The 14,298-nt window shown below is 41.7% G+C and overlaps 1 protein-coding gene across 1 annotated transcript; it reads right to left on the reverse strand.

The window, feature by feature from the left end:
* Positions 1–3,629: 3,629 nt before the first annotated feature.
* LOC138881688 (uncharacterized) lies at positions 3,630–10,395 on the reverse strand. The gene is made up of 3 exons (XM_070161938.1): positions 10,317–10,395; positions 4,906–4,983; positions 3,630–4,189 (listed from the first exon to the last, which is right to left on the reverse strand). The coding sequence occupies exons 1-3, from the start codon at positions 10,393–10,395 to the stop codon at positions 3,630–3,632; spliced, it is 717 nt and encodes a 238-aa protein (XP_070018039.1).
* Between the last annotated feature and the right edge of the window lie 3,903 nt (positions 10,396–14,298).

Genomic DNA, 14,298 nt, shown 5'->3' on the forward strand with positions numbered 1-14,298 from the left:
ATGCGAAGCACAATGAACCTGCACCCAGCTGCTCCTATTTACTCTACGCGAACACGAGAAACTCATCGCGTTCTCGATGAACATTGCACGTAACCCTTTGAAAATGCGGGACACCCATCGCGAATGTGAAGGCCAAACTTCCTGCCTCACACCCTAAACCTTGGCGAACGCGAGAGCCCACTCGCAAACGCGAAGGCCAAATGTCTGCAACACCAACAACAGATTTTCTGCAACTTTTCCCACATGAATTTGATCCGTTCAACAACCTGAAACTCACCCGAGGCCCTCGGGACCTCAACCAAATATGCCAACATATCTCATAACATCATTCAAACTTGTTCCAACCCTCGAAATGCTCAAAACAACATCAAAACACCAAATCATCATCGGATTCAAGTCTAAGAATTCCAAAAACTTCCAAATTCTGCTTTCGGTAAAAAAGTCTATCAAACCTCGTCCGAATGACCTGAAATTTTTGCACACACATCACAAATGACACAACAGACCTACTCCAACTTCAGGAATTTTATTCCGACCCCTATATTAAAATCTCACCTATCAACCGAAAAATGCCCAAAATTCCAATTTCGCCAATTCAAGCCTAAATCTACTCCGGACCTCCAAAATACATTCCGATCACGCTCTTAAGTCTCAAATCACCTCCCGAAGCTATCCAAATTATCGAAATTCACATCCAATCCCTTTTCACATAAATCAATATACGGTTAACTTTTCCAACCTAAGCTTACTCAAAAGAGACTAAGTGTCTCATTTCTTTCCAAAACCTCTCCGAACCCGAGCCAACCAACCTGATACCACATAATACAACTAAACAAGGCAATCAGAAGTAGAAATGGGGGAAACAGAGCGGTAACTCATGAAACAACTGGTCGGGTCATTACATCTTCCCCCTCTTAAACAAACGTTTGTCCTCGAACGGGTCAAGAAACATACTTGAAGTCTCAAATAGGTAAGGATATCTACTCCGCATCTCCCAGGTAGCCTCCTCCACGGTCCGATTCCTCCACTGCACTTTCACTGGCTCCACATCATAAGTCAAATCATCATCTAACTAAATTGTGCTGAAATCCAAAACATGAGACGGATCGCTAATATACTTCCGTAGCATAGAACATGAAATACTGGATGCATGCTAGATAATCTGGGTGGCAAAGCAAGCTCATAATCCACCTCCCCAATCCTCCGAAGCACCTTAAAAGGCCCAATGAACCGAGAACTCAATTTACCCTTCTTCCTAAATCTCATAACACCCTTCATGGGTGAAACCTTCAATAGAACCTTCTCACCAACCATGTAAGACACATCCCGAACCTTCCTGTCAGCATAACTCTTTTGGCTCGACTGCGCTATACGAAGCCTCTCCTGAATCACCTTCACCTTGTCTAAAGCATCCTGCACCAAGTCTGTACTCAATAGCCCAGCCTCACCCGGCTCGAACCAACTGACCGGATATCTACACCGTCTCCCATACAAAGCTTCATATGGAGCCATCTGAATACTCGACTGATAACTATTGTTATAAGAAAAATATGCAAGAGATAGAAACTAATCCCACGACCCTCCAAAATCAATGACACAAGCGCGCAACATGTCCTCTAATATCTGAATAGTGCACTCGGACTGCCCGTCCGTATGAGGGTAAAAAGTTGTGCTCAACTCAACTTGAGTACCCATCTCTAGCTGTACAGACCTCCAAAAATGTGAAGTAAACTGAGTACCTTTATCTGAAATGATGGAAACTGGGACACCATGCAAACAAACAATCTCTCAGATATATATCTCTGCCAACCGCTCTAAAAAATAGGTAGTATACACAGGAATGAAGTGCGCGGACTTGGTCAGCCGATCCACAATCACCCAAATAACATCGAACTTCTTCAAAGTCCATGGGAGCCCAACTACAAAGTCCATAGTGATCCGCTCCCCCTTCCACTCTAGTATATCCATTTGCTGAAGCAAGCCACTCGGTCTCCGATGCTCATATTTTACCTGCTGACAATTGAGACACCGAGCTACAAATCCCACAATGTCCTTCTTCATTCTCCTCCACCAATAATGCTATCTCAGATCCTAATACATCTTTGTGGCACCTGGATGGATGGAGTACCACGAGCTATGGGCCTCCTCTAGAATCAACTCCCGAAGCCCATCTACATTGGGCATGCAAATCCGGCCATGTATCCTCAATACCCCATCATCACCAATAGTCATATCTCTGGCATCGTTGTGCTGAACTCTATCCTTAAGGACAAACAAATGAGAATCATCATACTGGCGCTCTCTGATGCGACCAAATAAGGAAGACCGAGAAATCACACAAGCCAATACCCTACTGGGCTCCGAAATATCTAACCTCGCGAACCGATTGGCTAAGGCCTGGACATAAATTGTAAGAGGTCTCTCCCTAACAGGAATATACACCAAACTTCCCATACTTACCGCCTTCCTACTCAAGGCATCGGCCACCACATTGGCCTTCCCCTGGATGGTACAAAATAGTGATATCATAGTCCTTTAGCATCTCCAACCATCCCTGCTTCCTCGAATTGAGATCCTTCTGCTTGAACAAGTGCTGGAGGCTACGATGATCGGTAAACACCTTACAAGACACACCATACAAATAATGCCTCCAAATCATCAACGCGTGAACAATGACAGCCAACTCCAAATCATGAATAGGGTAGTTCTTCTCATGGGGATTCAAATGACAAGAAGCATAAGCAATAACTCTACCATCCTGCATCAACACACACCCATTACCAACTCTCGAAGCATCACAATATACTGTATATGAACCTGAAGCTGATGGCAAAACTAACACTAGAGCTGTGGTCAAGGCAATCTTGAGCTTCTGAAAGCTCTCCTCATACTCATCCGACCACCTGAATGGAGCACCCTTTTGAGTCAACTTGGTCAAGGATGATGCTATAGATGAAAATCCCTGTACAAACTAACGGTAACAACCCACCAAACCAAGAAAGCTGTGAATCTCTATGGCTGAGGACGGTGTGGGCCAACTCTGAACCACCTCTATCTTCTTCAGATCAACTTGAATACCCTCACTGGATGCCACGTGCCCCAAGAATGCCATAGAACTGAGCCAAAACTCATACTTGGAGAAATTTGCATAAAGTTTCTCCTCCCTCAATCTCTGCAACACATCTCTCAAATGCTCTGCGTGCTCCTCCTAACTACACGACCAGAATATCATCAATGAAAACAATCATGAATGAGTCAAGATAAGGCTGTAACACGCTATTCATCAAATGCATGAATGTTGCTGGGGCATTGGTCAGCCCAAAAGACATCACTAGGAACTCATAATGACCATATCGGGTCTTGAAAGCTGTCTTAAGAATATCTGAGTCCCTGATCTTTAGCTGGTGATACCTTGAACGAATATCAATCTTGGAGAATACTCTCGCTCGTTGAAGCTGGTCAAATAGATCATCGATACGAGGAAAATGATACTTGTTCTTGATTGTTACCTTGTTCAACTGCCTGTAATCAATGCACATCCTCATCATGCCATCATTCTTCTTCATAAATAGAATAGGCGCACCCCAAGGCGACACACTAGGCCGAATAAACCCCTTATCCAGGAGTTCCTAAAGCTGCTCCATCAACTCTTTCAACTCCGCTGGTGCCATATGATATGGTGGAATAGAAATGGCCTGAGTGCCCTGCACCAGATCAATACCAAAATCAATATCCCTGTCTGATGGCATGCATGACAGGTCTATAGGAAACACATCGGGAAAGTCCCTCACTACAGGAACAAAGTCAATACTAGGAGTCTCTGTACTAACATCCCTCATAAAGGCTAAGTATGAAGGACAATCTCTCCCAACCATCCACTGGGCCTTCAAGAATGAAATCACCCTACTAGGGACAAAATCAGTCGAACCTCGCCACTTAATCCGTGGCACACCCGGCATAGCCAATGTCACTGTCTTAGCATGACAGTCCAAAATAGCATGATACGGAGATAGCCAATACATGCCCAATATCATATTGAAGTCCACCATACAAAGCAGTAACAGGTCCACTCGGGTCTCCAGACCCCCAATAGTCACCATACACAACCAGTACACACGGTCCACAACAATAGTATCGCTCACTGAAGTAGATATAGAAACAGATGAAACAAGAGACTCACAGGGCTTATCTAAATAACGAGCAAAATATGATGATACATATGAAAAAGTGGAACCGGGATCAAATAACACAGAGGCATCTCTGTGGCAGACTGAGACAATACCTATAATTACAGCATCTGAAGCAATAACATCGGGTCTAGCTGAGAGTGCATAGAAACGGGCCTGACCACCACCTGATCGACCTCCCCCTCTGAGGCGACCCCTAGCTGACTTACCTCCACCCCTAGCTGGGTGGGTGGGTGATGGTGAAGTAACTGGCGCTGAAGCCGATGACTGATTCCTCTATTGAGATGAACCCCCAAGACGATGAGGACACTGCCTCCATACGTGACCCAACTCTCCACATTCATAACAACTCCCTGATGCTGGAGACGGGGACTGAAGGTAACCCCTAACACCGGAATGACTAGAAGATGCACCTATCATAGAAGAGCCCTGAACTGATGGAGCACGGGACAAACTCTAGGCTGGAAGCGCACTAAGTGATGACTGGCCCTGATGAGAACTATGAGAACCATGACCCGATGATGCCCGATGATAACCTGGGTTAGCTGACTGAGCATGTCTGAATGGATGGCCTCTGTTGTGCTGCAACTGACCCTCAAAAGAGCACCACCAAAACTACCAGATTCTCGAGGCCTCTTGGCCTCCCTCTCATCTCGCTCCTGGCGATGAACTGACTTAATCTCGCGAGCAATGTCAACAACCTCCTAAAAAGTAGCACCAGGCACCCTCTCGCTGGACATGAGAATCCGAAGCTGATATGTGAGGCCATCAACAATCCTCCTGATCCTCTCTCTATCTGTAGGAACCAACCAAACAGCATGATGAGATAACTCTGAGAACCTCATCTCATGCTGCATCACAGTTATATATCCCTGATACAATTGCTTGAACTGCCTGCGTATCTCCTCTTTGCGAGACTATGGCACATACTTGTCCTAAAATAAAATGGATAACTATTTCCAGGTAATGGGTATTGCACCAACAACCCTACACCTCTCATAAGCCTCCCACCAAGTGAAGGCAGCTCCAGAAAACTAAAAAGTAGTAAATGCTACTGTATGAAGAATCCACTGACACTTGTCTAAGAAACCCTAGGCATCCTCACCCTCTGTACCACTGAAAGTCGGAGGCTGAAGTCTACCAAACCTCACCAACCTGCATTGCTCATCCTTTAGCATAACAAGAGCTATATAGTTCTGAGCAGCTGCAACCGGCTGGGCTGGAGGCGCCCCCGGTGTCTGAAGTCCCTGCACAACCTGCTCAGGTGTGTGAGCGATGTTAGTCTGAGTGCCTCCCCCGACCTGAGAATTAGCTGTGGCTGTAGTAACTGAGACCGCCTGAGCTAGGCTAGTGCACACTGATAGAATCTAGGCCAGGGCCTCCTAAAGGCCTGGAATCACAATGGGCACAGCTGGTGCCTGAGCTGGTGCTGCTAAAGCGTCCACAACTAGGACCTGATCATGAATTGGGGCAGCTGGAGGATCTGCAGGTGCTGCCCTAGCTGCTGCGCGGGCTACACCCCTGCCCCTACCACGGCCTCGACTGTGTCCTCGGACTCTAATGGCCCCAGCTAGTGGTCGTCCATCCTGACCGGTAGCACATGTCCTCACCATCTATGAGAGAAGAGAATAACAGAGATTTAGTACTCGGATCAACAGATTCGCATTACAAGAATCCAAGAATATGAAGTTTTCCTAAAGGTTTTGCAGCCTCCCAAGGATAAATACAGTCGTCTCCTTACCGATCCGCGAGACTCTAAAAAACCCGCTCATGACTCGTGAGACCTAAGTAACCTAGGCTCTAATACAAACTTGTCACGACTCTAAAATGGACTGGTCGTGATAACGCCTATCGTGAAACTAGGCCAGCTGACATAAACCCCAATCAATAGAAAAATTAATAATAAATCATTTAAAGACATTAACAAGCTAACATCCCATAGTATAAAGTAGGATAAAACAGTGCAGAAACCAAAATACAGCCCGACATCAGGGTGTCACCAGTCATGAGCATCTACAACTCGTCTAGAAATATGAAAAGACAACATAGTATGAAACAAAGATAGTACAAAGTGAAATAAAGATAGGAAGGAGAAACACTGGGCTGCGAACGCCAAGCAGCTACCTAGTTTACTCCGAAAAACCTGCTGGAAGACAAATCAGCACTTGCTAGCATGACCCGAGACTCCTGGATCTGTACAGAGGGTGCATGGATTAATGTGAGTACTCCAATTCAGTAAGTAATAAAAGTAAAGGTAGCTGAGCAGTAAGAAAACACGTAAAACACATCATAATGCTACATAAAAAAATAGTATAAATCCAGAACAATGCAGTAAAACAATAGAACTCGTAAAAACATTTCAGTTCAGTAAAAACCTTTTTAAAACATCCTTCAGTAGTTCAAAAGAGTGATGAAAATAGTGAGAAAAGGGTACAAATATAAATCAGCCCCTAGGGCAAAACAAGTACCATAACCGCCCTTCGGGCAAAATAAATCAAAATTAGCCCCTCGGGCTACCTCACATTCACTCGTATTAGCCCCTCGGGCAATAACATGAAACAACAATAGCCCTTAGGCAATATTACATCTCACACTTGGTACCCACGCTCACTGGGGTTCTGCAGACTCCAGAGGGGCTCCTACAGCCCAAGCGCTATATCAAGCCATCTCATGACATAATCAACTAGCCCTCAGCCTCATAACAAGTCACCACGTGGCATAACAAATCAGGTACTCGACCTCATAATCATGAATAAGTACAACACTGCTGTGGCGCGCAGCCCGATCCCATAATATCCTCACAACACAGGCCCTCGACCTCATTCAGTCAAAAATCTCTCAATCCACCCGGGCAACAGTAAAACATGATGCTTAGCCCAAAATATCATTTAAAATATCAAAACGGAGTAAATATGGCTAAGTTATGAAAATAGTATAATACAACATGATTGAGTACAAATATAAAGTCAAAGCAGTGAAGAATAGTAGTAAAAATCCCCTTAAGGGTCCAAAACAATTGGCACGAGGCCCCAATATGGCATTAAGTCCAAACATGATAATACTTTTAAATACACAACGATATCAACCAGTTTTCAATCAAATACGCGACTTAACAGTCACACGGGACGGACTAAGTCATAATCTCCAATGGTTCACAACCCCACACTCGTCATCTAGCGTGTGTGTCATCTCAAAGTAGCACAAAGATGTGAAATCCGGGGTTTCATACCCTCAGGACAACATTTACAATCATTACTTACCTTTATCCGATCCAAATTCTAGCCCGCGATGCCCTTGACTCTCGAATCGGCCTCTGGATGCTCCAAATCTAACCAAAAATAGATTTATACCATCAAAATATGTTAAGGAAACAAAAGCCCACTCGAAAATAACGAATTTACATAAAAAATCCCAAAATTGGCCAAACCCGACCCCCGAGCCCATGTCTCGGATTCCCACAAAAATCACAAAACTAGAATCATCAAATACATCAAAATCCGACCACAAATGACCCCTCAAATCCTCAAATCAAATTCTCAAATTCCAAGCCCTAACTCCCCAATTTTAGGCTTTAGATTCCACAAATTTCATGTTTAATTAGGTAGAAATCACAATAGGATCTAGTATTAAAGCCATAAATCTTACCTCCAAGTGTTTCCCTTTGATTCCCTCTTCAATTCTTCTCAAAAAGCTCCAAAACTAACTCAAAAATTGTGAACTATGGCCAAAAATCATGAAATTGGTCTTTTAAACATTCTGCCCAGCAATTTAAATCTCTTCTTCGCAAACGCGGTCAACGCCTCACGTTTGCGAAGCACAAAATCCGTTGACCACTTAAATCCTTCATCACAAACGTGACATCCTAAATGCGAAAGCAAAGCATCAGCTCCTCAACCCATCCCAAACACGGCACCTAGCTCGCGAACGTGAAGCACAATGAACTTGGACGCAGATGCTCCCATTTACTCGACGCGAACGCGGGAAACTCATCGCATTTGCGATGAAAACTGCACCTAACCCTTCGCGAAGGTGGGACACCCATCGCGAATACGAAGTCCAAACTTCCTACCTCACACCCTAACCCTTCGCGAACGCGAGAGCCCACTCGCGAACGCGAAGGCCAAATGTCTGCAACACCAACAGCAGATTTTTTGCAACTTTTCCCACATGAATTTGTTCCGTTCAACCACCCGAAACTCACCCGAGGCGCTCGGAACCTCAACCAAATATGATAACATATCCCATAACATCATTCAAACTTGTTCCAACCCTCAGAACCCTCGAAACAACACCAAAACACCAAATCATCATCGGATTCAAGCCTAATAATTCCAAATACTTCCAAAATCCGCTTTCGATCAAAAAGTCTATCAAATCTCGTCCGAATGACCTAAAGTTTTGCACACACATCACAAATAATACAACGGATTTACTCCAACTTCTGAAATTCTATTCCGACGCCTATATCAAAATCTCACCTATCACTCAGAAAACGCCTAAAATTCCAATTCGCAAATTTAAGCCTAAATCTACTTCGGACCTCCAAAACACATTCCGATCATGTTTCTAAGTTCCAAATCACCTCGCAAAGCTATCCGAATCATTAGAATTCACATCCAATTCCTTTTTCACATATTTAAAAGAATGTATGATTTCCTGTACAAGGATGATGTTGTCATCTGTCTTACGACCTTTTAGGAATCTACTTTGAGTTGGATTGATTAATTTTGGAAGGAGAGGTTTGATTATTTTAACAATAATTTTAGGAATGATCTTGTATATGGTATTGCATAGGCCAATTGGTCTGTATTGGTGTATGGATTCAGGAAAGTTAGTCTTGAGGATGAGGATAATTTTTGTTTTATTTATTTCGGGGGAAATAGTAGATGTAAGGAAGGCTTGTTGGCAGGTGTATATTACTTCTTGCTTTATTTTCGACCAAAATTTTTGGAAGAAAATGTGGTGCAGTTCATCCGGGCCCGAAACTTTAAGAGGTTTGGATGAGTTTACTGAATTTGTGATCTCTGAAGTGGATAAGGGTCTTTATAATGCTTGGATGTCATCATTTGCGAGAGAATTTAAGAAGGTATGAATAAATTTATTTTGGCAATGTGTTAATTGAGTAGTAAAAAAGTTTTGGTAGTAATTGAGGATTGTATCATGAATAGTGTGGATGTCTAAAGTCCAATTTCCTAGTGAATCATGGAGAATTAGGATTCTATTTTATCTACGTCTTTTTATTGTGGAGAGGTGGAAGTAGGATGTATTAGCATCTCCATCGTTAAGCCATTGGACGCGGGATTTTAATTTTCAGTATTCCTCTACTATTCGGAGTAAGTTATTAAAATTCGTAATTAGTTGATTTTCAAGATTATAGTGGAAATAGTTTTTGTTTCCTGGTTTCATATTTTGAAGTCCTTTCAGTCGGGCAATTATGATATTTTTTTGTAAAAGATATTCCCAAAAGTGTGAATGTTCCAGTGATTAGCTAGGTCTATGAAGTTGTTTAGTCCCTTAGAATAGTCGTTTTCGTCTCGCCAGGAATTAAGGGTGTTGCAACCACATCGTTTCAAATTTGAAGGTTGGAGTAGATTTGGAGTAAAGTTTGGTTAAATTAAGAATTAGGGGGCAGTGATCAGAGTTAGTACGTGTTAGGTGCTTGACAGTTGAGTCTTGGAATAATTCTAGCCATTTAGTGTTACCGTAGAATTTATCCAGTCTTTTCATGATGATAGTGTTTGGATGGTTTTTTTTGGTGATTAAAATTAGGTTTGTTGGTCCAGGTGTACCTAGGTCATGAGAATCCTAGATCAATCATTTTAATATTATTAAGGTATTTGTTGAAAGTGGAGGATTTTTTTATATTAATAGGTGATCCGCCAAATTTTTCCTTAGAGGTGGAGACCTCTTTGAAGTCACCACATAGGAGCCATGCACAACTAAAATGTTCATGCACTGTTTGTAGATTGTTCAATAGTATTTTCGTATCGGTAAAATTATTGCTAGCATAAACTAATGATAGTAACCATGAAAGTGATTTATTTAATTTGACAGAGGTGTGTATCTCTTGACTTGTGATTGCTACTGTGTTTATAACCAATTCATGGGCGCGCCAGAGAATAACTATACCTTCTGATGGGCCTTGAGTTGCAACTTGGATTAAGTCTGTGTAGTTGAACTCCATGAGTAGCTCGCTGTGATCAGCCATTTTTGTTTCTGTGAGGCACATGATAGAGGGGTTGTTCCATGTGAGCAAGAACCTGAGATTCTGGCGGAATTCTTGATTATGAGTTGCTCAGCATTTCCATAACATTATTTTCATTAAACCTTTATGTTGTGGGATGCTCTCTTCCGGAGCCAGTGATAAATCTAAGTGCGCTAGCAAGTGGTGAGAATTGTAGAGGGCTGTTGGTAATAAGTTGTCTTGTAGGGTTGGGATCATAAGCATAACAATCTTGCCCATAGACACATGGACACTACCCACTCAATTTTGGACTTCGTTGAAATAATGTTTCTTGTTGATTGGATGACATCAGTCGCTTTTGGTCAACGAGGTTGAGGAAGTTTTCTAGAACCACTAGGTCAAGAGTTCAAGACTGATATGGTTCTTTTAATGGAGGTAGGATTGTGTATAATTTGGTAAATAACGAAATCAAAAATTTTGATAATTGGTATTCGATACGGTATTTGGTTTAATTTAAAAAAAATAAATATTATATATGGTATTTAATATTTTAAAATGAATATATATATATATATATATATATATATATATGTGTGTGTGTGTGTGTGTGTGTGTGTGTGTAATTAATTATAACATAAATATAAAATTCTAAATTTTTTCTTTCTTTTATTATCTAAGTTCATCAATTAACTCTAATTAAGTAACAAGATATTTATAATGATCAAATTTATTACTTTATATACAGTTTTCTCTCTCTGGGTTGATATTTATTAGTTTTGGACAAAACTTGTGATAACCCGAAAGGTCATCACTTATTTTTATTAGTCGACTATGTGTTCTGAGACCTTAAAAACCCCTTTTTGTCTCACTTTGATTTATGTACGCAGTCCGGGCGCGTTTTCCGGAAAGCTTTTTATGTGGAATCTAAGTGAAATAAGGAAAATGACCTTTAAAATTGATTAAAGTTGACTTTGGTACATATTCTTGGTAAACGGACCCGGACCCGTGATCTGGCGCTCTCGTAGGATCCGTAGTAAAATATGGGACTTGGGCGTATGCTCGAAGTCAAATTCCGAGGTCCCAAGCTCGAGAAAGAATTTTTAAAGAAAATTATTTGATGAAAAATATAAAGGCTTTTAGAAGTGAATTAATGCAATTTCTTGATGGTATCGAACTCGTATCTTGGTTTTGGAGCCTAGTACAAGTTTAAAATAATAATTTGGTTAAATATGTGAAATTTGGTAGGAATCGGAAGTGATTTTGTGTAAAATGGACCTATAGTTGAAAAAAATGGAAAATTCAATGTTCTTTAGTAATTGTATGAATTTGAGATCGAATTCGTAGTTGTTGATGCTATTTTGATGTTTTGATCGCACAAGCAAGTCCGTATGATGTTTTTAGACTTGCATGCTTGATTAATTTGGAGTCCCGAGGGCTCGGGTGAGTTTTGGATAGGTCACAAAGTGAATTTAGACTTAGAACATAATTGTTGCAGGTTCGGAGAAAGTTACAGGTCTCTGAACTAGGGCTGGCGGTCCGCGGTGATTTCTCGCGACCATGGTGGGGTCTTCGCGACTACGGTGGGATTTTTCGCGGTTAGCGATGGGTAAGGCCATGTCTTCGCGGTCGTGTTGGATATTTTGTGGTCCACGGTGGAGCTTCGCGGCCGCGGTCCTTTTTATGTGGTCATTGGTGAGGGTCTGAGAGAGGTATATTTATACGAGACTTTTCAGCCATTTCTCATTTTTCAAAACCCTAAAACATAAGAGGCGATTTTTCAAGACACTCTTTCTTCCACAAAACACAAGTAAGTGATTTTCAACTCATTTCTTTCACTCCTTAACATCTTTTTACAAGATTTCATCCTAGAATCTAGGGTTTTCATGGTGAAATTGGGAATTTTGGGTAGAACTTAGGAATATCAAAATTTGGGGATTTAAACCTCAAATTGAGGTCGGATTCCAAAACTAATTGTATATCCGGGCTTAGGGGTGAATGAGTAATCGGATTTTGGTCCGAATTTCGGGTTTGGACCAAGCGGGCTCGGGGTCGATTTTTTATTTTTTGGGGAAAATACTAGAAAACCTATTTTTATGCATTAGAACTGGCTTATTTAGCATATATAATGTTACTAAGTAAATTATGACTAGATACAAGTGAGTTGGTGGTGGAATCAAGAGGTAAAGCGGTAGTTGAGGCTTGATTGTGTTCGTGGAATTGAGGTAAGTGTTTGCTCTAACCTTAGCTTGAGGGAATATGTATTATGCCTTATTTGTTGTGTGATAATGTGGTGTACGACATATAGGTGTGGTGACGAGTATTTATACGTTGGTGTCAAGCATGCCCGTGAGTCTTAAATTGTGATTGTTGTGTTTCTTAATAAGTACTACAATTGCCTAAATTGTTGATTATCCATACTGAGCAAAACTTATGATTATGTTCTTGGTATTTTTTTATTGTTGAGCATTGGCTCCAGTTGAGTTTCAATTGTGAAGTTAATTGTTGGTACACGTTTGGTTATAGTGATTCCCTTGCCGGGACATATTCATTCTTATTGTTGGTTCCCTTACCGAGATGTACTTATTCTTATTGTTGATTCCCTTGCCGGGATGTTGTTGTTGGTATTGTTTGGGTGAGTAAAGAGAGATAAAGCACGAAGGGTGATACCGTGCACATTCATACTTATGCATATGGTGAGGAAATAGTGTAAAGCACGAAGGGTGATACCGTGCATGATATTGTGAAATAGTGTTAATGCACGAAGGGTGATGTCGTGTCATATTATTGGGAGTAAAAGCACGAAGGGTGATGCCGTGCCATTTCTTTGATTTATGTGGTGAGGATGAGAGTAAAAGAACGAAGGGTGATGCCGTGCACTTATTACCTATTTGATATGATTTCTTGTTGTTTACGGTTCCAATACCTTAATTGCTTTATTCCTTTGTTACAGTGATTCTTTATGTTGGTATTTTCCCCATAGCATGTTACCCATCCCCCGTTACTTTTGAATTACTTCTATTACTGTTTTTCTGCTAGATATTGTTTAATTGTAGGTTATTTGTTTGTTGTGTCCTAGCCTCATCACTACTTCGCCGAGGTTAGGCTCGACACTTACTCAGTACATGGGGTCGGTTGTACTAATGCTACACTCTGCACTCTTTTGTGCAGATCCCGATACTGGAGCATATGGACCTTAATTAGAGGTTGCTGCCTTCAGTCCATCGGGAGACCCGAGGTAGTCCTGCAGGCGTCCTCTTCCTATCTAGTTTCTTTCTGTTCTTTACTATTCCAGAGACATACATGTATTTATTTTGTTCAGACCATGTTTGTAGTATTCTTATATAGTCCATGAGGTGACACCAGTTCTGGGTGGTTTATGTTTATGGATTCGTATCGGTATTAGCTTAATCGTTAAATTTCATTCTTCTGTTTATTTATTTCCACTTTTTATAATGTGTTAATTTGCAATTGTTAAGAGGTTAAAAATGAAAGGGGTAAATTAATCGGAATAGTGGCTTGCCTAGCTTTCACTAGTAGGCGCTATCACGACTCCTGAGGGTGGAAAATCCGGGTAGTGACAAGTTGGTATTAGAGCTCTAGGTTGCTTAGGTCTCACAATTCACAGACAAGCTTAGTAGAGTCTGAGGGATCGGTTCGGAGACGTCTGTGCTTATCCCATAGAGGCTACAGACTTAGGAACAATTTCACTTCTATTCTTCTCTGTCATGCAATTTGGTTTCTCAATGCTAATTGAACTCCTACTCTGTTCCTTCATAGATGGCGAGAACACATGCTTCTTCATCCGCTAATCAGCAGCTCGAGCCCCCAGCAGCAGGTCCCACGAGGGGTAGAGGATGAGGCCGAGGCAAGGGCAGAGCTCAGCCCAGAGCAGCAGCACCAGTGGTAGAGCCTCAGGTTGAGTTTGAT

Source organism: Nicotiana sylvestris, chromosome 11 (genome assembly GCF_000393655.2).
Source record: "Nicotiana sylvestris chromosome 11, ASM39365v2, whole genome shotgun sequence".
NCBI classification, from domain to species: Eukaryota; Viridiplantae; Streptophyta; class Magnoliopsida; order Solanales; family Solanaceae; genus Nicotiana; species Nicotiana sylvestris.